General features: G+C 39.1%; 3 protein-coding genes and 1 long non-coding RNA gene across 5 annotated transcripts; 1 reads left to right on the forward strand and 3 right to left on the reverse strand.

Moving 5' to 3' along the window:
* Window positions 1-933: 933 nt before the first annotated feature.
* On the reverse strand, window positions 934-5,301 carry lzic (leucine zipper and CTNNBIP1 domain containing). Its single transcript, XM_066691353.1, has 7 exons — window positions 5,214-5,301; window positions 4,575-4,685; window positions 3,963-4,098; window positions 3,398-3,496; window positions 3,057-3,152; window positions 2,723-2,804; window positions 934-2,404 (listed from the first exon to the last, which is right to left on the reverse strand). The coding sequence occupies exons 2-7, from the start codon at window positions 4,673-4,675 to the stop codon at window positions 2,346-2,348; spliced, it is 573 nt and encodes a 190-aa protein (XP_066547450.1). The 5' UTR covers window positions 4,676-4,685; window positions 5,214-5,301; the 3' UTR covers window positions 934-2,345.
* Window positions 5,302-5,323: 22 nt separating this feature from the next.
* Window positions 5,324-26,255, forward strand: nmnat1 (nicotinamide nucleotide adenylyltransferase 1). The gene is made up of 12 exons (XM_066691425.1): window positions 5,324-5,403; window positions 12,657-12,834; window positions 13,232-13,415; window positions 13,889-14,028; window positions 14,357-14,765; window positions 19,475-19,596; window positions 20,020-20,338; window positions 23,002-23,068; window positions 23,182-23,275; window positions 23,731-23,909; window positions 24,400-24,501; window positions 25,079-26,255. Exons 2-12 carry the CDS (start codon window positions 12,717-12,719, stop codon window positions 25,130-25,132), a joined length of 1,788 nt encoding a protein of 595 aa, XP_066547522.1. The 5' UTR covers window positions 5,324-5,403; window positions 12,657-12,716; the 3' UTR covers window positions 25,133-26,255.
* On the reverse strand, window positions 6,913-11,859 carry LOC136714048 (uncharacterized). The gene is made up of 7 exons (XM_066691354.1): window positions 11,573-11,859; window positions 10,750-10,865; window positions 10,299-10,361; window positions 9,913-9,992; window positions 9,555-9,685; window positions 8,848-8,914; window positions 6,913-8,533 (listed from the first exon to the last, which is right to left on the reverse strand). The coding sequence occupies exons 2-7, from the start codon at window positions 10,821-10,823 to the stop codon at window positions 8,403-8,405; spliced, it is 546 nt and encodes a 181-aa protein (XP_066547451.1). The 5' UTR covers window positions 10,824-10,865; window positions 11,573-11,859; the 3' UTR covers window positions 6,913-8,402.
* LOC136714049 (uncharacterized) lies at window positions 15,040-17,180 on the reverse strand. Of its 2 annotated transcripts, XR_010805008.1 has the most exons (4): window positions 16,900-17,180; window positions 16,567-16,697; window positions 15,855-15,921; window positions 15,040-15,504 (listed from the first exon to the last, which is right to left on the reverse strand). It is a non-coding gene; the product is annotated as an uncharacterized LOC136714049 (long non-coding RNA). The 2 variants fall into 2 exon arrangements; XR_010805009.1 differs by lacking the exon at window positions 16,567-16,697 and having other exon boundaries at window positions 16,900-17,172.
* Window positions 26,256-26,508: the final 253 nt, after the last annotated feature.

Genomic DNA, 26,508 nt, shown 5'->3' on the forward strand with positions numbered 1-26,508 from the left:
TTACAGCTCAATTTCCTTTTGGAAAATAAATAAATAAAAGTGGATTGTCGCAGTGCGTCTCTCCCAGCAGCAGGATGTATGTTTTTCTAGAAGATTAGAGTCTCCTGCCATTTCACCCTGTTTAATGTTAGACTAGATAGCACACAGCCTGCTGGATCTGGTGCACCGATGCAGGGTTTTGCAGCAGAGACATTAAAGGCTGTCAGGCTGGGATTGGAGGTGTTCTTTTAAATCACCGTCTCGGGCAGCTTAGAAGTCTGGTGACAGTTCATCTTGAAACCAGTAGCAAATGTAAAAGCAAACTCCGGTAATTTGCTGTGGAAGACTTTTCTTAAAAAAATAAAAAAATGCAGGTTGCTTTTTTAATCTGCTTTACAAAATACACATCTTATTCTAACTGCCAGTTGATTTTTTTTTAATCCGTAGAAATGTTTTGCGAGTGATCCTACCACCTTCCTACATTAGGCTAGAAATGTTTCAAAGGGGAATAAAAAAAACTAAAATGAAAAGCTTTTGAGTTCTAAGAGTGTCACCCCTATCTTATTCAAACACAGGTTTTTCATCTTACTTTCTAGACAAAGACTTTAAAAAATATATATATATGGTGCTGCTGTCAATGTACTGCAAGAGATGGAAACGTACAGTAACAGCATTAACCATTAACCACTTTCTTGAATACAGTCAAGTACGGTTCACAGAATTGTTAAGCATATGCAAGTATAAGGGGCTATTTCCAGTTGTGCATTTGTCTGGAAAAGCACTTAAATGTCGTCTGAAACAGCAATGTCAGAGTGTCACCTTCAAGCAGCACTAACACACATTTGCCTTGAAAGCGCCCTCTGCTGGCTTTTAAAAGAAACACCACCACAAATATATATATTTTTAAAGCAGTAGTGATTGTTACAAATGAAAAACACTATACACTGCATGATGTAAAAGTACAAACATTTTAGTTTTTATATTGTTATTATTATTTTTATCAAAGAAAGCAGCCTGTGTGATCAATTTTCCCAGTACAAGATTGTACAAAAACATTTAAGAAACAGGCTTTGTTTATAAGCCATACATTCTGTGTTACACAAGCCACATCATGCGCTACAAAAGGCAAGTGCTCTAAACACACTTAGTGCAATCACAAACTTCACAGAAACTGCATAACAGATCTAGAATTTAAATTTACTGTTGACTAAAAGTACCCTAATATCTATTTTCGTATCTTGCAGACTTAATTTGGATCTAGGAAAAATAACTAATATATTAATACATGACAATGCATTCTCTCTCCATCACAATGAACACACACACACTACAAATCCCTCAAATATCTCTCAGTTGCACAAAGAGTTAGTGAAAGGGCAACTGAGACAATGGAATGAAAGAAAATGTACTACAGGACTAGACATCCATTTCTCAGCAGTGACTATTAGTCACCAGCAGCCTTTGTCAAAACAGGCAGCTCCATTGGGTTTTCCTGGATTTGAGTCAGGATTAATTTTTTCCACATGAGGAAGGAAGTTCTTTATTTATTTTTGCAACGATTTATTAAACCATTTTGGATCCAAATTAAATAATTGACCTTTTAATGAGTATATGGTGAAATAAAATCTAAATTCAAAAGATAGATTGTTGTGCAAAGAAATAAAACATGTATATAATTAGTGTTTTGTGAATCTTTTCCCTTTCTAAAAGCTGCTGGTAACTGTTTTCTAAGACATTTACACAGAGGAAATATTAGCCCAACATCTATATCCCATCAATTCACAATTGTGTCCTTTTTGTTTTCTAAGCTTATGGAAAGCTGAATTCAAGCAGCACAAGCATACACACTACATTTTATACTGTTTTCATTGCATTTAAAATAACTGAAGATTAAGTTAAGTTAACATGAATACCTGAATACATCTAACAGGGCACCCCCATTAAATCTGTAAACATAAGAGAATAGACACATTCTTGATTTGAAGAATACAGATTAATTTATATAAAAAAAAAAAAACATCCTTGACATCTTACTGACTTACATTAAAAAACACAAAAGATATATAACAACCATAAAACAAGGACACATTTTATCTAAGAAGTTATGGAATGCAGGATTTTAGTTTAAAAAAGTCACAAAATTAATTTACAGTGAACTGGACACCTTATGATACAACTGATAAGCCCAAGCAAACATTCTGTTATCAATACTGTTGTGACGCTGGGAGCAGGAAAATATGTTTTTCTTGTCAATTTCTGGACCAGTGCACTCTGCCATCGCTTACTCTGCCACGAAGAAGCCATTATAGATCAGTCACAGCCAATGTAGTGAAGAAGGAAGAGCACGGAGTTGTACATTCACACCTTTAGGTCTTGCTTATCTCCACTCCTGAACTGGCCATTGCAAGGATCTTATCTCCAGAGCCTGAAAACACCAGGAATAAATCAAAATCATGAATAAACATAAAGAGAGGTATTTCTACATTGTCTAGAAGAAGAAGAAGAAGAAGAAGAATATATTGCAATAAATAAAATAATATGAAAGGGACACAATTTTATTTTAAGAGCTGACATGGACCCTTTCAGATTTCAAGTAGAAAATTCAACAACAAACGAGTCAGACTACGATCAGACACACAGGGATGCAAGAGAACGGCAAATTCATTACCACATATAGAGTTTTTTAAATCTTGATTCTGAAGTAGTTGGATCTAAACGTGTGAAAGCTGGATCCAAAACTCACCAATACAGGCAGACACTTTCTCAAACTGGCTCAGGGTGGCGCTAGCATTGGCAGAAAGGAACGACTCATCTTCCACCGTCAGCTAAAACAGAGGAGCAGATAAACAGGCCGTGGTGAAACACAGGAAGTCTCGGGCGCTGCTGGAAGTGAGTGACAATAATGTCCAGCACCTAGCCCCAGATGCGGTTCAAACCAGCACCGCCCTTTACTGTTAAGTTCCTTAATTACCCGGCTGACCCCCCGTGTAAGCCAGGGACGCATGACAGAATCCAAACTCTGACTCAGACTCCAGCCCTATGTCCACTTCTATCTAAATATGGCATTGCAGTTTTACCTTCTCTCCTAGTTTCCTCAGGGCCATGAGAATCTCAACTTTCTGCTGGGTGTAAACATCCCTGGGCAGCTTCCCCACCATGACATCTCTGTCCATCTACAAGCAAAACAGAAACAATTCCAGTACTTTTCATTTAACCATTTAAATACAGGCTTGTAAAATGAAGCCTGTAAAACACATCACTGAAAGGTTGGACATTCGGTACAATATGTTTTTAGAATAGTCCACACAAAATCATTATTCATCTCTGTTTTGCGTATGCTATTGTATTTGCAACTACAGTATGGATTCAAGGCAATCAATGTATTTATTTGATGAAGGATTAATAATGGTTTGCTTGCCTCTGCCAATCTGATCCTCAGCTGTCCTGGCTGTTTCTTTGCAAACAGTCTGATTACCTCGGGGGTCTTGAAGGCCTGGCTGATAGCTGCTTGGATTGCCTTGTGGAAGAAGATAAATAAGAATAAAGCAATTACATTAAAATAAAATATAAACTCCCCAAAAACTATAACACCTCTCTAAAGAGGTTCTGGTGAAATGATTAAACCTTCAGAGCAGTAGAATACCAAGAGCAAAACTGTTCCTCCTTTTCTACACCTATCTTGTTACTCATGCTCAACTACCTGTGTAATCTGAAACAATATATGCTTGACATGCCCTCATTGTTTATTGATTTTATTTCCAACTACAACTGGATTGTATTAATCCTTTTCGAGGTCCTACCGTTCATACTGCCCGATGCTACTCTGATGTACTGCAAACATGAAGGTCAAAGTGGGCTGCTCAATGTAACCTATTAACGTCTTAGAGAAGAATTATGACTATGCTAGCCCTACATCCCTGTCAGGCCAATTAAAATAAATCAATCTAAGCCAGTATCTTATCAAGATCTTTCTTCTTTCTTACCAGCTGCATTCCGCCGAGTTCATCCACTAAAGTCATGTTCCCCGACATAATTTTCTTCAGGGACTCATTGAACTCGCTTAGCTGTTCCAAAGTCTCCTTTTTGGTCTCTTTATATTCATCTTCCTCAAGCTCCTCCCTGCAAACACGAGAAAATCGTGAAGAGTGATGGTAAGCTGTGTCTTAAGTCATCAGGATGAAGAAATAACATGAAAGGGATTCAATATTTTACGACATACAGAAACAAAAACATCAGATTGTTGTGAACCTCAATTTTGAACTGGGAAACTGCCCCTATGGCGCTGAATAGACAGAGCTGACACAGTTTATTGCACCAATAAGACACTTTACTTGTATTGGCACTAGCTGAACCCTGGCCAACATCAAAATGTTAAGTTACGTGTACTGTTCAATTCTGTCTCATTTAACCCAGTATAAATGCACCCCTAGCCCCAATGAAAATCTGTGCATAAGCTAATTCTCCATAGCAAACACCTATTCTCTTTCACTTTAGATGTGAATTTCCAGTGTATGTTGGCTTTAACAGTCAGGTACATGTAAAATAATATGATAGTTCCTACACATCTTTTCAATCCTGGTCTCCAATGTTGTTACCTGCACTCCTCCAAGTCCTGCAGTTGTTGCATTAGCCTGTCCAGCTGCTCCTCCATGTTTTGTTTTAATTTCGTGGTTTCTGATTTCCCCCGGGAAGCCATCCTGCTCAGTCTAAAACAGATAGGTGCATAAACAGTCACCGAAATATGCAGGAAATATCGTCGTTTGTTTGTTTGTTTGTTTGGAGCACTGTAAGGCGGAATGTTTTACATGTGTACGTGTACATTTATAAATACGCATAGGTTGAATTATACATGATCTTCAGGAGACACATGCCATGACACATTATTACGCATTTCGAGTCAATCGAAACTTTAAAAGCATATCTAAGCTGTAACCAAATCACCGGACACGCCCCATGCAATTACCGAAGCCACCGATACATCAAAAGCATATTCCTGATATAGTCAACACAAAAACGGAGAGAGATAGATGAAAATGTGCTTCTTTTACAAACATACTCACGGCCGTGTAATTTTAAATACGAAATATTTTAAGATTTATTTTGCTAAACAAAAATAGTCGTGCCAGTGATATATTCATAGATCCAGACGAATCTGCTGTATTTCATCAATCACAGATTTGCCGTTTATTAAATGTATAACTTGGTACTGATTTAAAAATATATACATTCCTTACCTTTATTTTATTTTGTTGGCTTTGTCGGAGCAGTTTTGATTATTTGTTGTCACTGGTAAGGGGGAGGAGTAAGACGTTACACCAACTTCCGGTCCATTCTGACCAATCACAATGCAGCTGGTGTCTTTTTCGGTGTAACACGAATGTAACTCGACCTGAAGACAACAACTGAAATTGACACGTCGTTAAAGTAAGTATGTTTATTTTTGTTTTTAATTTGATGTTTGCTCCTCCTCCTGCTGCTACTACTTTTAACACGAATAATTACAACATAGTATTTAGAACTTTTTTTAAATGACACTTCTTTCAACTTTGTTTTTAATGTAATTGCTGACAAGCACGGCCCGTATACGAAATACAGGATTAATAACAATACTAGTAATACTTGGTTTTCTTCTGAGCTAGGTGAAGGTTTCTTGGATTTGCTTGGGTTAAAGCTAGAAAGTCAGGTCGCCGACTGGTCAGTTTTCAGATGCCTGATGGTGAAGAAAGCTAAATCTAGTTACTATCTGAAACCCTTGACACATCGTCCGAGCAAACCAGCGTTTTTGGAGAACAGTAACATCAGGGTACACACTCTGCTAGTCTTCATCTGTAAATCAACTTGGACTTTGGTTTTGTAAGTGTTATGGAGACAGTATGTCATGTTTTCAGTCAGTATTTTATTTAATCTCACCTCTTTGATAGATAGCATGATTTTAACAGTCCTGGTCCTACCTCTCGATCTAATTTACCTCTCGATTTGGTACCCTTGATGTCCTACCTGATTTAGTTTGGAACCGTTCAGTTGTTGAGTTTAAGGCCTTAATTGGTATCAGTGTTAAAAATTGTGTATCTTGGTGCAGATAATCTGGAACCGTTTTTATTGCAACTTTCATCTCTTTTAATTGTAAAGCCCTTATACCGCATTTTTAATTGTTTCGTGATGTATTCCCAAAGTTTGGAAAACTGCATGTCACTCCCCTTCATAACAGTGAAGATATTAATGCTCTAAATAATTATAGACCAATAACTAAGCTCTGTTGTAGAGAGCAACATAGTTTTTTTGCATTTAAAATGCAGTGTTTGAAATTACCTTTTTATATCTCATCGCTCTTAACAGTCAGACACTCAGTATAGCACTCGTGTACTGGATTGCCTTATTTTAGAAATACAATTTTCTTTTACAGATTTTAGCAAGACGCCTTTTGGTTTAATGCTCCTCACGTTTGGAATTATTTTAAATATCCACAACTCTACGGGATCTGGTTCCCTTTAGTGATTTTAGGTCTATTTTCGATATCCAGCTCACCGAAAGTTGTTCTTGTTATGCTTGACTATATTTTTTGTACTTATGTACATGTATCCATTATGTGTTGTATTTCCTTTTACTAACGTATGTTTTATTAATTGCCTGACTTTGTATCAGGGCCCCATGGGAGGTGAGGCTTCCCTGCATAAATACAAGTTTTGATTGATTCCAAAAACAACCTTAATGCAACCATATCTACCTTCATATTTTACCAATATAAAAACGTAATTGTCAAATTTCCACAAATCATATCCTATAAAAGATTATATATATATTTTTATGGACAGATTCAGTTAATACTGGATTAATTACTTAGCCTAACACCTACAAAATACTCATTCATTATTCTGAACTGTGATCTACCCTAAAGTAAGCAAGAAAAATATATTTTGACAAGGACAACACTCAGGTAGTTAAAGGGAGATATGTTTATTGACTGTCACAAGGAAAAAGACACCCAAGAAAAGATCTTGGGTGCTGGTAAACAGTATGGTCTAAACAATTTTATTTTACACTGTACAGAAGCAACAGCAAAACAAACAACAGTAATACTGAGGATTTATTGTGACATACAAAATAAGTATTTAGGTTACTCCATCGATACTACTTTTTCAGTGGTGTGTCATTTGGAAGCAGTTAATATAGTTATTCAGTAACAGTCATTTTGTAAACAAACAAAGCACTCGGCTAAAATACTATTGTAATAAAAGGTTAGATCTGTATAAATACAAGTAGTTTTGGTCCTCAATAAAGTCAGTGCTATACATTTGATCTTTATCGTCCCAAAAAAAGAAAACAAAAATACAAAATGTGTTATTTCAAAATACTTTTAGACTCTTGAATAGTAGAAAACCTGCAAGTGTATGCTATGTATTTTATCTGTAAGTTTAAAGAAGACTGAACTGGAATGCTTTTTTGTTTTCTGGAATGTAGAGTGCCCAGGGAGGAAATTGTCAGTCTTTACCATATTGTGTGGCAGTGGAGAGATTATTTTAAGGGCATTGGTGTGTCTTGCCGTATATAGATAAAAAAACATAAAAACAGTAGGTTTACCTTGAACAATTCCTGAGATATGATTCAATAGAATTCATCAGGTTTTATAGAAACTCACTATTTTCCATTCAAGTTTCAAAGTGAATCATAATTTCTATGCTACATAGAAAACTGAGAAAGGAATATTTTGAGAGACACGAGCACACCTGCAAGATGCCCATCTCAGTTCTTCTACCTCAACTTCATGTGCAGAGATCATTTACCAGGAGTAAGTTATCAGCTGTGCAGTGGTGACAGTAGCTAAACTGAAATGCTGTTTGGCAATTGAAATAAAACGTAAGATATTCCCCAGAGCTCAACTCGTGGAAGCACCGTTATCTTAATTTGTCACAACAAACCACTCTCATGAAATCAAACTTCAGGCGTGAGACTGAGGGAACACATGCACATTGTGTCCTATCAGCATGGCGGTTTCATGATAAGAATGCCTGGGCGTTCCTTTGATTTAAGTCTAAAAGGAGGCACGTTTTGCGATTGCATTTAGGCACCAACCTACTGCACTTTCCTTCTAGTCTGCAGCTGCTGTATAATATCTACAGAATACAAAACAGCCACTTGGTTGAACCCCTTCCAGAAGTCTCTCTGTTTTTGTGGCTTGAAAGATGCATCTTAGGATCTGACTTAAATCTAAGGCAGTCTGTATTGCAGAATGGGTGAATAATTAATAGCTGGCGTGCATCTTGTCAAGCCGCTCTGCTGAGGAGCCGTGCCGTTCTCTCGCTCGGTGATCACAGGTGGAATTTTCCAGCCTGCCCTGGTTGCTAGGGGGTTGCCATGGAGAGAAGGCTCACAGTATGATGGGGCTGCGATGCGGTGAGTGGTCAGATGTGCGGTCAGGTGTGCGGTCAGATGTGCCAGAGACAGGAGCAGCTGCTGACGGGCTCAAGGCAAACCCCAGTCCTGGAGCGCAGGTTCAACACTGACCCGGGACACAGCTGATTAGCAGCCCAGAAACCCCCCATGGCCAGGAAAAACCCTGAAAGGGAAATCAATAAAAGCCATTTGAAAGCTGAGTCTTTCCATATTTGTGACATAATATATATCACATACTGCTTTTAAAATTGAACATGTATTACTTTTACAGAACTAGACTTTATATAGGATGTGAAAAACCAGCAGATCATATATTACTAAGGCTTAGTTGAAATGTGACATTTAACATATGAATTGTAGACAACTGGGTGTTAATGTACTTAAGACTTGAATAGATAATCCCATTTTACAGTTCAGTAGATCATTACAAAACAGGTTAAAAATGAATACATGAGTTGAATTTAATGCACATTTTACCTGTAGCCAGCATACTACCCACTGATAGCATTAAGGATAGGTAGTATAGTTCAGGAGTTGTTTTTGCCTAAAATAAAAAAGTAAAATGCTTAAATGAAATTATGACATTTGAGAATTGCAATGTTTAGTTTGTTAGTTTATTCTATTGTTCAGGTAGGCCCTAGTATTTTCATTGTTTGGATTCAAACAAGTTTCCTTTGAGAAAGATATGTGATGCAATGAAACCTTGGGAAGCGGATTAGACATTTCCATTCTTGGGTTGGTGTGCGTGCGTGCCTGCCTGCCTACGTGTGTGTGTGTACGTACATACACAGGACTTCTATCATGGAGACACTGACTCCTATTGCATACTACACCATGTAAACAGGCGTTTGTATACAGAGTTCCCCAATCTTATCAGCAGACACTATACCTTTATTGTACAGCCTTAACCTTTGTAACATGGACACTAAGGGCTGGCGTCACAGACCCACATTAGCACAGGTCTTAAACAACCTAATGTTATTTTAGGTCTGGCAATTCAAGACTAGAACTAATCTAGGTCTGTGAAAGCAGAAGTGTATGTATTATACACACTGTACCTCATTAAGATAATGTGTATAATTTGCACATATCATTTGCAATTTGCGTACATGTTGCCTTTGAGAGGAAACGGGGCCGTGTACAACGTTGCTGTGGTCTGCGACTGCAGGCCCTGGCTCACTTACACACGGAGCTGCGCTGGCAGTGAGGACAGTGGTGCACAACCCCGCCGTGAAGGAAGCCACTCCGAAAGCATGGAAAGCTGCTTTAAGGGCCTGAGGGATAGGATCCTTTAGCGTTAGCACCACCGCAAACCCTAGATCAGTAGTACTGTGTTAATGCGCATAGTAAGTCACAGGTACAGCTTGTTAAAACAGAGTGGGGGCATTGCGGGATCTTTCTACACACACACACACACACACACACACACACAGAGCATGTAGTATGGTACTTAGGGGTTAGTCAATTAGCCACTTAGTCTAGTTTAGGTATTCCATTTTAGTGTACAGTAGCACTGCAGCTCCTCCCTCCCTGCCATCTTACCTGATGCCATGAATGTGAGGGCTATAGAACATGTCAGGTTACCCAGAAGAGGTTGTTGGCAGAATCGGGCTGATTTGGGTCTGATCAGGAAACAGGAAAGGGGAAAAAGTTATATACTGGAGCTGAAGTGTTGCATTTAGAAATAATGACTTAAGTACCAGGAATACCTTGTACAGCCCCCCCTCAACAGAATTAAAATTTGGACTTTTATACAGATTTTATTTTGTAACATTCCATTATCTGCAGGTAATTTTTAGCTCCCCTAAAGTTTAAATGCAATGTGTAATTTAAGCATATCTTTTACGTTATTATTATTAGAACCTGTTTTTTTTCTTCTAAACATTGGGGAATGTTCTTTAAGGTGTAATAAACTTGAGTACGCTTACCTTATTAGAACGTATAGTTGAGGGACAAGAACGATCGTCACAAAAGTCACCACAATAATTTGACTATAAATGAAAGGGGGGAAAAATAGTACATCTTAATTATATCCTGTGTTGCACAACTTGTAGTTAAAAAGATCACCCACACAATTCAGACTGGGAGTCATGCGTTATAAAATTAAAATGCTTCAACACACTCCACAACAACACAGTCAGTACAAAGTGAGCATGCATTTTAAAGTTCAATTTGCAAAATCTGCAAGTCTGTGTCTCTCTCTGTGCTGGAGATGGCACTGACAGCACACAGACATATCTAAGGAAAGCTATAGGTAGCTATTTTTCTTATTTCTTATGAAAGTAAACTAGTCAAACTAACTACCTAAGAAGGAAGTTCTGTCTTAATATGTATGATTTTGAGAACCAAACATCACACTGTGCATCACAATGAACTTACAATTTCAGCCTATCGTGTTTAGGAAGCCACCTGCTCAAGTGATGAGCAGTGTGGGCCAGACAGTAATGCAGCATTTTCCTTGCTTAGTTAGGCTGAGTCTGCCAAAACATACAAATCTGTAAAAGTGGCAGATAAAGAGGACGATTCAACAATGGGTCAAGTGCATGGACAGAATTCTTAATCTGGAAGTCTTTCAGAGGGCTCCTTTTGCCAATACATGCTCGCCGCTGCTATTGTTTGATTGCTTTTTATGCATTTTCCATTCGTTATGCATTGCGCAATGATACAAAATCCCTAACAATTTAAGTCTGCAAGGTGTGCTTACACAGCTTGAAAATGGTGTAATCTTGGACGATAACTTAGCATGATCCGGGTCCTATTACATTGCAAGCTGCGTCGCACTCGCAATACCACCACCCCTCCCCCAGCTGCATGTCTTCAGGCAGACTTTAACACATCGATGCCCATTGCTGGCTTTCAGCAGATGCACTTTACGAAGTCGCCACTGTATTGTTAACATGTATAGAGCCTAGTTTTTAACTCTGTGTTAAAACAGCACCATTCGCATATAAAACAGAAATGGTTAATTTCACTTTCCATCATTACAAACCAATAGGTTGATATTTCTCAAAAGAATGTAAAGATGATCAAACAGAATATGCGTACTTAACGGTTTGTTTTGTTTGCACAATTTGCCGGCCCAGACACAGACAAGGAATACGGTCATCTGTAATGTTAGTCACCACGCACTGTGCAATGCATTTTCAAAACACAGCAGCCCATCATTAATATCATGAGAGTAGGAAACCTGTAAAGAGCCCACCTTTGCAGAGAAGGTCTGTTGTCGTTGCTGTGTTGCGATTCTATTTGCAGATTCTCCTGTACGCCCCGTTGACCGCTTCCGCACTTTTTACAAATACCCAGTTTGTTAAAATAACGAAAACTAACAGAAATACTGCAACGGATTGAGCGACTATACGAAACATGTTGGACATCTGTGAGTGGGAAACTGGGATGTATGAACAGGCGAACGCACCAATCCCTCGAATGGAATTCCTTCTAGAAACACGAAACGAGGCGGTCCAGCAGAAACATGCCTTTTGTGTTTCCTCAAGAGGCGGGGTAACAGCCCGGCTTGTGCGGGATTGGTGGAGCCGAAAGGACGGGACACCTATCCCATTGTGAGCCTTACACCACAGAACATGGTCCGAGACTTGGTGGGGTAGAATCACTTAAAATAAATGAAAAAGAAACATGACACATTACATTGTATATCTATACCAAAATTCCAATGAAGTTTGACATGTTGTAAAATACAATTAAATTACTTGAAACAAACTGTAGTATACATTGTAATGCAGTCTAACACGTTTGGCTATATATAGAGATATGTTGCATGATTTAAGAATATAACTTAAATTAACAGTAGTATACAGGTAATATAAAATAATTCATACCTCCTAGTTCTAATACTAAGAGCAAACAAGTGCAAACAATATGTGCTGAAGGTCAGAGTAAAGAGGTAAAGGGGCTTACAAATCTGGAGATCTGAACCACTCAGGGGAATAAAACACTAATTATTACTGTAACTACTACTACTACTATTAGTTTCAACCTCCGCAGTTGGTTTAACCTGGTTGTGTTGTAGTCAAAATGCAAAAATGCACCCCATGTCCATCCACAATAGTACTGGACCACAACTTTTAAAATGCAAGCTTTTGGTTTTCTTGTGGCCTTTTTCTATGCTCTTGCATATAAATGTGAGCAGGGTGTGTGGATTGAGACGGTGACAGTATGTAGTAGAAACTTAGGGAGCAAGTGCATTTCAGGGTGCTGAAAAAGTCAATGCCCCACTAAACATCCGAATTTAGTTATGTGTAATTTGCATGTATTATTTTGTTTTGCAGATCCTGCATTAGTTTACTGTCCGAGCTGCAGCCCTGGTTGTGGTGGTCGGGTCTGATGTGATGGAGAACCGAGCCGACAGGACCAAAGTGGTGCTCCTGGCCTGCGGGTCCTTCAACCCCACCACGCACATGCACCTGCGGATGTTCGAGCTGGCGCGGGATCACCTGCAGCACAGTGGTACCCACCTCTCTATACCTATTTTAATCCCGGGTGAAAAGTTTATTGTTTTTGATAACCTTTTTTTGAAGACAATATAATAATCTAGATTTTACATAGCCTGCATTGAAATGAAATATCAATACATATAGACATTTAGAAGACTAAACCTGCATAAGGGGTTATTGAAATATAGATTTGTATACAACCCCTAAAACAATAGTGGTTTATATGTATGGACAATTGTTTATTTATGAATATGTATTACATGAGGAGGTTTTTGCATTGCAATGAAAAAAAATATGATTTTGAAACACTCATTTTGTGGGTTCCAGTGGCCCACTTTTCTACCATCTTTAACATATCGGGGTGCTGGTTATTTCATTCTCTGTGGTTGTTCTTCTTCTCAATGTTCCAGGTAATTACAAAGTTGTAAAAGGCATAATTTCCCCGGTTGGCGACAGTTACAAGAAGAAGGGCCTGATTGAAGCCCACCACCGAATTGCCATGGCTACCCTCGCCACAGAGAGCTCTGACTGGCTGAAGGTGGACCCCTGGGAGGGAGAGCAGGCAGAGTGGGTGGAGACAGCAAAGGTGATCAGGTAAATCACTTATTCTAGCTCTCCTTCAAAGTTGGGAGGCCCTGTTTTCACTAAACTCTATCAAACGCAATCCTCTTGAAGGGCTTGTTAAGGAGTTCCTGGATTTCTCAGTGTAGGGGGAAAAAAAAACTGTTTTTTTGAAGAGCATAAGGTCTGTAAATGAATGAGCAGATCATCTAGAGAAATGCAGTGAATTGCGATTACATTTCTTGCAACAAAGAGCAGGTAACTTGTGGCATAATTCTTGGCAGGCATTTTGTAGCAGTTGCAATAGCTAGACCATAGAAAGAAGTCAAAAGAGAGATGGTGCAGGACCACATTTTCCATATCTGTGTGTTGTATGTTTGGGAAACCTGATATTTTGCAGCTCTGCTCAAAGTGTTAAATCCAGTCCGACCAGAACCCATGTCCTACAGAAGTTTTGGCTCACATTGTTTGATCTGTTTTTCTTGATCCTCTCGGCCTTCTAACAGGCACCACCAGGAGGAGCTGTATACAGGGGAAGTTTCAAAGTGTGAAGACGAAGTAGACACTGTGAAAATCGGCAGGAAACGGCGGTGGGAGAGCAGAGAGGGAGTGCCTGTGAAGCAGGAGTCCCAGCCCACGAGTAATGGTAAGGCCATAGTGCAGGAAAACAAGACCAGGACCAACAATGACAAATTGTGCAAATTATATTTACGGTTACTTAATTGTGGACATATGTTCAATGAATGTTACGGGAAAGAACTAGATCTCTGGTGTGAGAAAAGACAACGCAAAAAAGGTCACACCTTAAATATATTAGGTGGTATGCAGATCAAATGCCGCTATGGTTCTTTGCACCACTATATGGAAATAACAAGGGACAATTTCCATTAAAATGTTTAATAAGCAATGTTATCGTATTATGTATTATGTTTTTTCCTCTTCAATGGCCACTACTATTACTCATTTACTTTTAGATGCTCCCCGAATTAAGTTGCTTTGTGGGGCTGATGTCCTGGAGTCCTTCGCAGTCCCGAATCTCTGGAAACAGGAAGACATCACAGAGATTGTGGGGAAGTATGGCTTGGTGTGCATCACGAGGCAAGGCTACGACGTGGAGAAGTTTATTTACCAGTCTGATATCCTCTGGAAGTACAGGAACAACATCCACCTCGTGAAGGAGTGGATAACCAATGAAATCTCCGCCACCAAAGTCAGGAGAGCCCTGAGACGAGGACTAAGCGTGAAGTACCTGGTACCTGATCCAGTGGTGGACTACATTCACAGCCACCAACTGTACAGTCCAGAGAGTGAGGAGAAAAACAAAGATATAATCTTAGCGCCGTTACAGCGATACACACAAACCATGCCTGTTGACCCAATTTCCTAAACTTATGTCACAGGAGGTGATAAAGGCTCTATAATGACTTTCAATATATTGTGTTTTATTTCCCTTTTACTCAATTGTGTGGTGGTTAATTTTTTATTTTTTATTTTATTCTTCTTATTGTTTTCACTTTACAGATGTGCACTGATTGTATTATTGCTTGATTGTATGCTGTGTTTTGGTTGATTTATTAGTATTGGTAATGGTATTGGACATATTTTTATGACCGACTTTCGAGTGGACTATAGAGCTTGGGAATCCTTAAGCCAATCGTTGCGGAGAAGCAGTGTGGGAGGACAGTCAATATCTACAGAATACAAAACAGCCACTGGGTTGAACCCCTTCCAGAAGTCTCTCTGTTTTTGTAGCTTGAAAGACGCATCTTAGGATCTGACTTAAATCTAAGGCAGTCTGTATTGCAGAATGGGTGAATAATTAATAGCTGGCGTGCATCTTGTCAAGCCGCTCTGCTGAGGAGCCGTGCCGTTCTCTAGCTCGGTGATCACAGGTGGAATTTTCCAGCCTGCCCTGGTTGCTAGGGGGTTGCCATGGAGAGAAGGCTCACAGTATGATGGGGCTGTGATGCGGTGAGAGGTCAGATGTGCGGTCAGATGTGCCAGAGACAGGAGCAGCTGCTGACGGGCTCAAGGCAAACCCCAGTCCTGGAGCGCAGGTTCAACACTGACCAGGGATACAGCTGATTAACAGCCCAGAAACCCCCCATGGCCATGAAAAACCCTGAAAGGGAAATCAATAAAAGCCATTTGAAAGCTGAGCCTACCCATATTTTTGACATAATATGTATCAACTGCTTTTAAAATTGAACGTGTATTACAGATTTTTATTTTTAACTAGGCTTTATATAGGATGTGAAAAAAACAGCACATCATATATTACTAATTATTAGGAGAAATGTGACATTTAACACATGAATTGTAGACAATTGGCTGTTAATATAATTAGACTTGAATATACTGTATATGTTGAAACTACCAATTATATTTAATCCCATTTTACAGTTCAATAGATCAGTTCAAAATAGGTTAAAAATTAATAAATACATAAGTTGAATTTAATGCACACTTTACCTGTAGCCAGCATACTACCCACTGATAGCATTAAGGATAGGTAGTATAGTTCAGGAGTTGTTTTTGCCTAAAATAAAAAGTAAAATGATTAAATGAAATTATGGCATTTGAGAATTGCAATTCTATTGCAGTTGCAGTTTATTCTGTTTTTCAGGTAGGCCCTAGTATTTTCATTGTTTGGATTCAAACAAGTCTCCTTTGAGAAAGATATGTGATGCAATGAAACCTTGGGAAGCGGATTAGACATTTCCATTCTTGGGTTGGTGTGCGTGCGTGCCTGCCTGCCTACGTGTGTGTGTGTACGTACATACACAGGACTTCTATCACGGAGACACTGACTCCTATTGCATACTACACCATGTAAACAGGCGTTTGTATACAGAGTTCCCCAATCTTATCAGCAGACACTATACCTTTATTGTACAGCCTTGCTTAACCTTTGTAACATGGACACTAAGGGCTGGCGTCACAGACCCACATTAGCACAGGTCTTAAACAACCTAATGTTATTTTAGGTCTGGCAATTCAAGACTAGAACTAATCTAGGTCTGTGAAAGCAGAAGTGTATGTATTATACACACTGTACCTCATTAAGATAATGTGTATAATTTGCACATATCACTTGCAATTTGCGTACATGTTGCCTTTGAGAGGAAACGGGGCCGTGTACAACGTTGCTGTGGTCTGCGACTGCAGGCCCTGGCTCACTTACACACTGAGCTGCGCTGGCAGTGAGGACAGTGGTGCACAACCCCGCCGTGAAGGAAGCCACTCCGAAAGCATGGAAAGCTGCTTTAAGGGCCTGAGGGATAGGATCCTTTAGCGTTAGCACCACCGCAAACCCTAGATCAGTAGTACTGTGTTAATGCGCACAGTAAGTCACAGGTACAGCTTGTTAAAACAGAGTGGGGGCATTGCGGGATCTTTCTACACACACACACACACAGAGCATGTCGTATTGTACTTAGGGGTTAGTCTAGTCTAGTTTAGGTATTCCATTTTAGTGTACAGTAGCACTGCAGCTCCTCCCTCCCTGCCATCTTACCTGATGCCATGAATGTGAGGGCTATAGAACATGTCAGGTTACCCAGAAGAGGTTGTTGGCAGAATCGGGCTGATTTGGGTCTGATCAGGAAACAGGAAAGGGGAAAAAGTTATATACTGGAGCTGAAGTGTTGCATTTAGAAATAATGACTTAAGTACCAGGAATACCTTGTACAGCCCCCCCTCAACAGAATTAAAATTTGGACTTTTATACAGATTTTATTTTGTAACATTCCATTATCTGCAGGTAATTTTTAGCTCCCCTAAAGTTTAAATGCAATGTGTAATTTAAGCATATCTTTTACGTTATTCATAAAATGTAAGGTTATCCATCATAACCCTGGTTCCCTGAAATATCACTAATGCTGTGTTAATACAGCTTTTCAAAAGTCAAATTCAAGCACTTTCAAGGTGTATTGTCAAAGCTTTTTCAGCACCGGGCAGCTTTGGTAAACTCAACCTTCTCATCTAAAACGGACACTTTTCTGCACTGAACTAAGCACATAAAATTATAATTTCACTACTTATTATGCTGTAACACCCAAAATGTTTCATGAGAGCCTTCATGTAGAGTTGGCATTGTGTTATGTTACCTGGCTTAGGCCAATACAAATCAATCACACAATCAGTCAAAATCAGTGAACACCAGTACGCAGTAACTTCAGTTTCAATTAAATCTTTAGTGACTGGGTTTAAACACACAAACATAAAAAGTGCAAAAATACTTTCTTTTAGTGTACTTCCATGTACATTCAATGTGCACATATCAAATAGTGGATAATGTTTTAAGCTCTTTACTGTTATTCTATGTACCTTCAATATGCTCACTTATTACTGTAAAAACATCATCATGTTTATTCTCTTCAAAACAACCAACTATAAGTTAAAATAACCTTAGCCTAGGTCTTTAAGTTATGGAATCTCCCTCAGCTATAAATACTTTGCATTAGTATATACTGGTCTTTGCTAATTGTTTAAGGAATTACACATTATAATACTTGAATAAGAATACAAAACCATCAACATCAACAAAATATTGAAAATCAATATTTGATGCCATGCTTCAAGGACTTCTGCGCACTGAAGCATTACTGAAAACTGTCACTCCCCCAATCCAAATGATATTTTGTAAATACTTCATACTAGGCAAAACTCCATCCTCCTCTCCTGCCTCGTTGACCTTGGAATCTCTGGGACTGCTCTCATCTGGTTCTCCTCCTACCTGAACGACCGGACCTGCCAAGTGACATGGCAAGGTTCCTCATCCACCCCCCAACCTCTCCTCACAGGCGTACACCAAGGCTCCGTCCTGGGCCCGCTCCTGTTCTCTCTCTACACTCGCTCCATGGGCCCCCTCATCGCATCTCATGGTTTCTCTTACCATTTCTATGCAGATGATGCCCAGATCTTCCTGTCTTTTCCCTCCTCTGACACTCTCATCACCTCTCACATCTCTTCCTGCTTGTCTGCTATCTCTGCCTGGATGCACTCGCACCACCTCAAGCTCAACCTCTCCAAATCTGATCTCCTCTTCCCCCCCCCTTCCTCACCTTCTGCTGACCACTCCATCTCAATGCCCTTGGAATCTGTGACACTCTCTCCCTCTTCTTCTGCTAAGAACATAGGAGCCACCGTCGATCCTGTGCTCTCCTACACTCAGCACATCACCATGCTGACAAGAACCTGCAGATTCGTCCTGAGCAACATACGCTGAATCCAACCCTTCCTCACCAACTACTTGACTCAGCAGAGTCCCTGACCTCCTTCCGGTGTTAACTCAAGACGCATCTTTTCAGACAGTACTTGTAACTTGTACTTGTCTCTCCTGTAAGAAACACTTATACAACGTTTTGAAATACTTCCTGCTTTGCTTTACTAGTACTCGTATTGTTTATATTGATTTTCCCTATGATCCATTTCCCCTGGCCCTTGACTGTGACTTGTCTTCTCTGCACTTACCAGCTTTTACAATCTAGGATGTAAAACCTCATATATTGTTTACTGTATATCTCGTATACACTTGTGTAAATTGTAATTTGTAATTCGTAAAATGTATTATGCCTTGAACTCCACTGAATTATTGCATTTTGTATTGCTCTTATATTTAAGTCACCCTGGGCAAGGGTGTCTCCTAAGAAATAAATAATAATAATAATAATAATAATAATAATACACGTTAAGTTATACACCCGATACATAAACGTTTACATGAATGGATCATTGTTTATATATGAATAAGTATTAAATGTGGAGTTTTTCTGAAGCACTAATTGTGGGGGTGGGGGGTTCCAGTGACCCTCTTTTCTACCATCTTTAACATATTCAGATGTTCGTTGGTTATTTTATTCTCTCTGTGGTTGTTCTTGTTCTCAATGTTCCAGGTAGGCCTAATTACAAATTTGTAAAAGGCATAATTTCCCCAGTTGGCGACAGTTACAAGAGGAAGGGCCTGATTGAAGCTCGCAACCTCTGACTGGCTGAAGGTGGACCCCTGGGAGACTAGAACCCATGTCCTACAGAAGTGTGGGTTCGCATTGCTTGATCTGTTTTTCTCTATCCTCTCGGCCTTCTACCAGGCACCACCAGGAGGAGGAGACAAAGTGTGAGGATGTGAACACTGTGAAAATTGTCAGGAAACAGAGTTTGGAGAGCAGAGAGGGAGTGCCTGTGAAGCAGGAGTCCCAGCCCACGAGTAATGGTAAGGAAGTAGTGCAGGAAACAAGCCCAGTAACAACAATGACAAATTGTGCAAATTATATTTACGGTTACTGAATTGAGAGTATGAGAGGAATGGTGCGCAGATGTTCAATGAATGTTATGGGAAAGAACTACATCTCTGGTATGAGAAAAGCTGACACAGAAAAGGTCACACCTTAAATATATTAGGTGGTATGCAGATCAAATGCCACTATGGTTCTTTGCACCACTATATGGAAAAAACTAGGGACAATTTCCATTAAAAATTTCAATAAGCAATGTTATAAATTAATATAGCATATTTTACTTTAGTCAGTATTCTTTTTTTGTCTTTTTTCTTTAAAACATTGGAATTTCAAATTTTGTTCTTGAGGATTTTATTAATTTAGTTCAATTGCCACTACTATTTTGCATTTACTTTTAGACGCTCCCCGGATAAAATTTATTTGTGGGGCCAATGTCCTGGAGTCCTTCAGCATCCCGAATCTCTGGAAACAAGAAGACATCACAGAGATTGTGGGGAAGTATGGCTTGGTGTGCATCACGAGGCAAGGCTACGATGTGGAGAAGTTTATTTACCAGTCTGATATCCTCTGGAAGTACAGGAACAACAATCACCTTGTGACGGTGTGCATGTCCAATGAAATCTCCAGCACTGGGGTCAGGAGAGCCCTGAGACGAGGGCTAAGCGTGAAGTACCATGTGCCTGATCCAGTGGTGGACTACATTCACAGCCACCATCTGTACAGTCCAGAGAGCAAGGACAAAAACACAGATATAATCTTGGCACCATTACAGAGATGCACTGAAACCAATCCAGACTGTAACTAACTGGATTAGTGCATCGAAGAACCGTGACTATACAAGGACTTACTAGTGCAGAATCCTAGAGGGAGAAGATGTCCATGAGTGAGCTGTCATCATCAACTGCATTGTTGCACTTTCTTTATACTGCAATTTTGGTGGTTGAGGAAGCATATTTTAGTTAGGCTTTTGTTTCGTTTGGGATATTTAGAATATTAGTTTAGGGACCATAGTTTTTTAGGATTTACTTTATTCCCAGCATATTAAAGGTGATGTATTTAACACAGAGACATCTTGCCCTGCGTGTATTTTTGACTAATAAACCTGTTTAAACTAACCTTCTGTGTTTTTGTGGTTGGTGTGCCGAGATCCGTGTCCGAACCTGCATGGGGGATGATAGAGGGTTGTGCAAGGGTCCCCTCCTCTCGAAATAACTGACGTGCTGCTGTCTCAAGTCCACCCGTGACACTCAAGACTTTTCTGGTTGTTATGTTATATATATACGGCTATATATACGCCTAAATTGCCCTTTTTAATTTAATTCAGAACTTAAGAGTGGTGTGTGATACTCTTGTCCACAATGTTGATATGGAATAAGTTGCTAGGTGATGGGTATTAAATAAACACATGTTCTAGAACACAATGAATTTGGATACTTTTGTTGCAGGCTTATCCTTTATTGTTTTTCTAAATGTTTGATTGTATTAAAATGAGGGTGGTGGACTTGTAGGAGAAGCCTAGGATCCCTTTTAACACCAATTGTGTCTTGGAGAACTGTGCAGTGAAGAATTGTGCTGTACAGAGCGATTGTCTAATGTTCTAAACGTTTGCTTTGAGTTCCAGCAGTGTAAAAATAAAACTGGGTTGTTTAACATTGTTATTGGGGACAGAAAAAGACAAATGTCCTTGAAATCTCAGTTTCTTTTCCCAGCTTGGAAGCAGTATTCTGGCTGTACAGGAAAATGTTTTGAAATGTCATTCAAACTCAAGCAAGAAAAGAAGCACCTTTGCTCTGTGGCTTACTATGAAATGTGCCTGATAATGGGTATAAATCTGTAAAACAAACTGATTTCTGTCTGTCGACTAGAAAGCGTCTCTTTATTAGTGGAGGTGTAGGTCAGAGGGCTGTCTTATCTTCGGTAGTTTGGCTAGGATTCACCAGATCATTGATCATGGCTATTAAGAAAAAGGTTTCCTTTTTTGGGGGGGCGAGGTTAAGTATAAGTGAAACCCATGATCTACAATGCAATCTGTAATACCAGAGAAAATGTAATTTCCTGTTCTGCTGTATGCAGATTAACCCGGAGCCCTCCTGTCACATGAAGTGAAGAAAATAACAAAGGATGTGAGAGGAGGAAGACTTTTTATATCTTCTGATAGATAAGACTGCAACCTATTGTCTATCTGAAGTGATTACATCTCATTAAAATACAGTTGTAAAAAAATAATTGAACAAATTCATTATATTAAACCTGTATCTGAATTTGTTACTGTTATTGATGTTGTTTGATGTGTTGATTAGTGCTGGTCAGCATTCTTCAGGCAACAGATGTAATCAACAACACTGTTAGTCCTCAACCAAATATCTCTGCCCCAAAAAATTGAACCTTAATACGGATTAACCATTTTAGCTGATTGAATATCCTAGAAGGCAATAGCTGATTGAATATTCTAAGGACTGTAGTTGATTGAAATAACTGAAAGACAATAGCTGTATACAATCAAAGAAACTAATAATGAAAGTAGTCCCCAGAAAGGAGTAAATAAAAACAAACTCATGATTACTTTATAGACAAGACTGAATTAATATGAAAACATTAACAATATAAAGAATCATAAAAGTAATTTTTCCCACTACAGTGGTAAATCAATCAAAGCAAATCAATCAAAGCAAATCAAAACTGTAACCTAAATACAAAATACAAACTCAGTCATGGTTTGTTTTCCAGTCAGAGACTATTTTCTACTACTAGTCTGCAGTTCAGAAGAAGGTCAAGGTTGTGTCGGCCATAGTCTGTTGCCTGCTGACCTAAAATGTCACTGACTGTGAACAGCTGCAGTGAATTTAAATGGTTAGTGATGGAGATGGTGGTTTGGTGATTTGTTGTCACAATGCATCGAAGACCCTGTCCCACATCTGTCACCTCACACATCCCTGCACGTGTGATAATCACGTGCTTACTGACACTACAGGATTTTCAGGTCCTTCGCATGAACTCACTGGTAGGGAATAAAGTTGGTGTTTGTTTTAAAGAACATTGTTAAGAATCTGGGACTTTCTTCTTCTTTTTTTTTTTTTTTTGCCTGATACAAATTTAAAACCTGTAGGACACAGAGATGTAAACAGATGAATGTTTAGTTTATAAGGAAATTGCCAGGTATTTGTTTAATGAATGAAAATATTTTGCCATATATTTTTAAACATTGAGCATTAATTGAGATGTTTTAATTCACCTTGGACATAAGTATCTGTTAAATTAATGAATTCATAATAAAGTATGTTAATACTGTATACAGTGTGTCAGGGAGGCAGTAGTGTTTTTTTGCTTGCTTTTTAATTCTTTGTCTAAATGGGTGGTGACAGACTTTTGTTTTACCCCAGGATATGGGGTGGAGGCATCCTCAACATACCTCCCCCAGAGGAGGCAGTTATAAGGCTGTTTGGGGCTGTGAGGTGTGCAGCACTCGGGACACGGTCACAAAACACTCAGGCTTGTGTGACAGTTACACAGTGCTCGCCCCTCACCTACTGCTGCTTTGTGCGTTGATTTACTTGGGTTAGCAGTTCCTCCTCACTGTCACCATGCCCGCGAACTTCGGTGGTACCTGGGAGATGGTGAGCAATGTCAACTTGGAAGGCTACATGCTGGCGCTCGGTGAGTGAAGTTTCAATATTTGTAAAGGCTTGTGATGTATTTTAAAAAGAAAATAAATAAATACAAACATGCCAATAGCAGCCTATTGGTTTACTAAGAAAACTAAAAAATACCACAAGGTGGTGTGAATCTGGAAAGACAGTTGAAAGGGTTGGGTGAGGTGATTTCGATTTCTATTGTTCATTAAGGTGCAACCTCCAACCTCCAATGTTTATTTATAGGCGTCTCTCTGCAGCCTAATTTTAGACAGCTGACAAACAAGAAAACCATTATCATTACATTACCTTATTTGCAATCTTCTATTTTTGAGTGCTAACTCATATATCAAAAGATTTAGAATTGTAACATTTAGAATTGCAATGTTCCTTCCTATATCTTAGTAACAATATTATGTATTAGGAATTAATGTATACATACATAGACAGTACAAATGGCAACTCGCTATTCTGACTCAGGTATTGACCCCACCATCCGCAAGATTGCGTTGAAGCTGAAACACAAGAAGGTGGTGGAGCAGAAGGGCAATTACTTCATGGTGAAAACAATGAGCCCCTTCAGGAATTACACCTTTGATTTCCGTGTGGGCGAGGAGTTCGAGGAGCACACCAAAGGACTGGACAATCGGAAGTGCAAGGTGCGTCAGAGAAAGATCTCCCTCTCAATTAGAGTAGAAGCACATGCCCAATACACTTGACCAACCAACATGTGAAATTCTTCTCAATGTTCTTTCGATTTCCATTTTCTGGTTGCAGTTCTTCAGATGTCACTTTGTTTGTCTTTTTAGCAGAAGATGCTTCCTTATATCCTTATAGCCATTAAGTATCCTGTAGTTTTTAATTAGTTTACAATCAATAGGTGGGTTAAAAAAGGGATTTACTAATACGTAAGGGTAGAACTTTTTTATTAGTCACAGTAACATACTTACAGCATATCGTCTTGCACAAAATGGTTCCAAAAAGTCCCCAGACATTGTCTTCATTTGAAAAACTGCAAAATGTGACAATTTGTATTTGATCTCTTGTTTTACTCATGGATAAACCTATGACCAACGTCGAGCCCAATGTCTTCCCAATATATCTTTGTGACTTCGAAGTGACTTTAACTGTCTGTGCCTCTGTTCTCAGTCTCTAGTGACATGGGAGAGTGACCACCTGGTGTGTGTGCAGAAAGGTGAGAAGAAGGATCGGGGTTGGACACACTGGATACAGGACGACAAACTGTACCTGGTAAGGCTGTTCACACTTGTATGTCAGAGCTGCCTTTGTGGTGCTGTCACTGAGATTACACCCTATCGCTAATGCACATAATTCCTCAGAATGCACCACCTACGCTGCCTCCCGGCAGGCCCAGCCACACCGGCTTTTGTTTAAAATTAGTCACCTGTTCCATTGCGGCTGGCTGCAGTCATTCTATTCACCGCATAACTTTGTGTGAGATGTGCCGTCCTTTCTCGCTCGCAGTGTCAACACTCAATTTTCCCATTTCCATCATTCTGCTCACATCTGTAGCCCTTTCCAAATGATTTCCTAAACAATTGCAAGATAACTTTAAAACTCTATTGCGGGGTGAAGAAACAAAGCGAAACTGAGGTGCAGTGGAAATGCAATATTCAAACATGGTGACTGAGACATGGTAGAGTCTGAGATTTCCTGTCCAGATTATGACAATACATTTTGCAGAACCTGAAATACCAATTAAATGTTTCTTGACGATAATAATAATAATAAACTTTCCCTCCACTGTCATGATAAAAAATATATATTGTGACGGAATGGTGTATCTCTGTCCAATTTCTATTTCCAGGAGTTGCGCTGTGAAGATCAGGTCTGCAGACAAGTCTTCAAGAAGCACCCATGAAGACCACAGAGAAGTGGATGAGATGAAGAAGCATGCTGTGGTTCAGAAGACATGTGCAACTAGGGCACAGCATTCCTATGTCTAATTTTTCAAGGGTCTATACCCGCTGTTTAATTCTAAAATTGTTATGCAGTTTTTTTGGGGTGTTTATCACGATTTAGACTTTGAATTATCATTACAAATTTCTCAAGGTGATGCATGAGTTGAACATGTTTATGGCCTCAGTTTTCTAAATAGTTTGTGAGTGAGAGTCTGAATACGTTCTCAAATTTCATAGTGAAGTTTCATGTAATGACTAAATAGCTTTAGGGTGTAGACTGCACTTATTCTATTTACGCTACAGCTTGCGGTACACAATGATGCCTGTGAAGACACTGACCAAAAACTAAATAAATGCCTAACTTCTGCAGCAGGCAATAAGTCATATTGGATGTTATACCTGCTCGAAACACTAGAGAGGGTTGTTAGACCACTTACTGAACTTGTCCGTACTGGAGTAGAGTAAGATTAGTGGCAATATACAGGGACACAATTATATCAGTAGATGTAATAATAAAATGCAATTTAAATATCTGCAGGATTTAAATTTTGCAGTTGAAGTGAAATGTTATTAAAAAAACAACTTCCCTTTATTATTATTATTATTATTATTATTATTATTATTATTATTATTATTATTATTATTATTATTTCTCTTTAATTGGCATTACACATGTGATACATCAAGGAGGGACCCTAGACTAAGAGCTTGGGCTGGCGCTGGGTAGGAGGTATTATTTAGCACGAAGCAGAGAGTGCAGAAGAGCGCTAGTTATTCCTTACAGTGCAATGACTGGTGTTGTAAGGGCCGGGTACCTCCAGATCCTTCAGCTCCACAAGACTGAGAAAGATGAACTTGTGTTAAAGTACCGCTGACGGGCTCGTACAGAGAGACGCACTAGTACCATAAAATTGTACTTTCTCCATGTGGGCTTGAGAGTGTTAATGCTTTGTGGTCTTGGTCTGGTTTCTTAATTAATTGATTGTTACTTCACAGTTTTTTGTTCATCTGTTTATTAGCGCAGACCATCTCTAAGTGTCTTTCTTGAACAGAATAACAATTAATAATAATTCTGCAAGTGAACAGTATCTGTGTTGCATTTTTTGGTCCTGTATGACAAGTTGTGGTTAAGTATGACACTTTCATGTATGACACATCAAAGGGTTTATGATGTAAAAGCAGTTCAATGAATTCAATGAATCAATGGGCAACTTCAACTGTAAGATCAGGTATAATCATAACAATAACAATCCTGCAAGACAACAAAAACTCTGTACATCTTCACAGGCAGAATAATAAAAATGTATTAAACTGATACAACTAAGCGCACAAATGG

This window comes from Amia ocellicauda, chromosome 18, assembly GCF_036373705.1.
Source record: "Amia ocellicauda isolate fAmiCal2 chromosome 18, fAmiCal2.hap1, whole genome shotgun sequence".
Classification (NCBI taxonomy): Eukaryota; Metazoa; Chordata; class Actinopteri; order Amiiformes; family Amiidae; genus Amia; species Amia ocellicauda.

Excerpts from the sequence above, each read along its gene's own strand:
- lzic (XM_066691353.1), bottom strand. The coding sequence starts at position 4,675 with ATGGCTTCCCGGGGGAAATCAGAAACCACGAAATTAAAACAAAACATG. Across the intron at positions 3,153-3,397 it reads TGAGGATCAGATTGGCAGAG|ATGGACAGAGATGTCATGGT; the intron begins GCAAGCAAACCA and ends TTTTGCTTGTAG. Across the intron at positions 2,405-2,722 it reads GAAAGTGTCTGCCTGTATTG|GCTCTGGAGATAAGATCCTT; the intron begins GTGAGTTTTGGA and ends TGGTGTTTTCAG.
- nmnat1 (XM_066691425.1), top strand. The coding sequence starts at position 12,717 with ATGGAGAACCGAGCCGACAGGACCAAAGTGGTGCTCCTGGCCTGCGGG. Across the intron at positions 23,910-24,399 it reads TGGACAATCGGAAGTGCAAG|TCTCTAGTGACATGGGAGAG; the intron begins GTGCGTCAGAGA and ends CTCTGTTCTCAG. Across the intron at positions 24,502-25,078 it reads AGGACGACAAACTGTACCTG|GAGTTGCGCTGTGAAGATCA; the intron begins GTAAGGCTGTTC and ends TTCTATTTCCAG.
- LOC136714048 (XM_066691354.1), bottom strand. The coding sequence starts at position 10,823 with ATGCTGCATTACTGTCTGGCCCACACTGCTCATCACTTGAGCAGGTGG. Across the intron at positions 8,915-9,554 it reads CTGCCAGCGCAGCTCCGTGT|GCAAAAACAACTCCTGAACT; the intron begins GTAAGTGAGCCA and ends TTTTTATTTTAG. Across the intron at positions 8,534-8,847 it reads GGGTAGTATGCTGGCTACAG|GGTTTTTCCTGGCCATGGGG; the intron begins GTAAAATGTGCA and ends TTTCCCTTTCAG.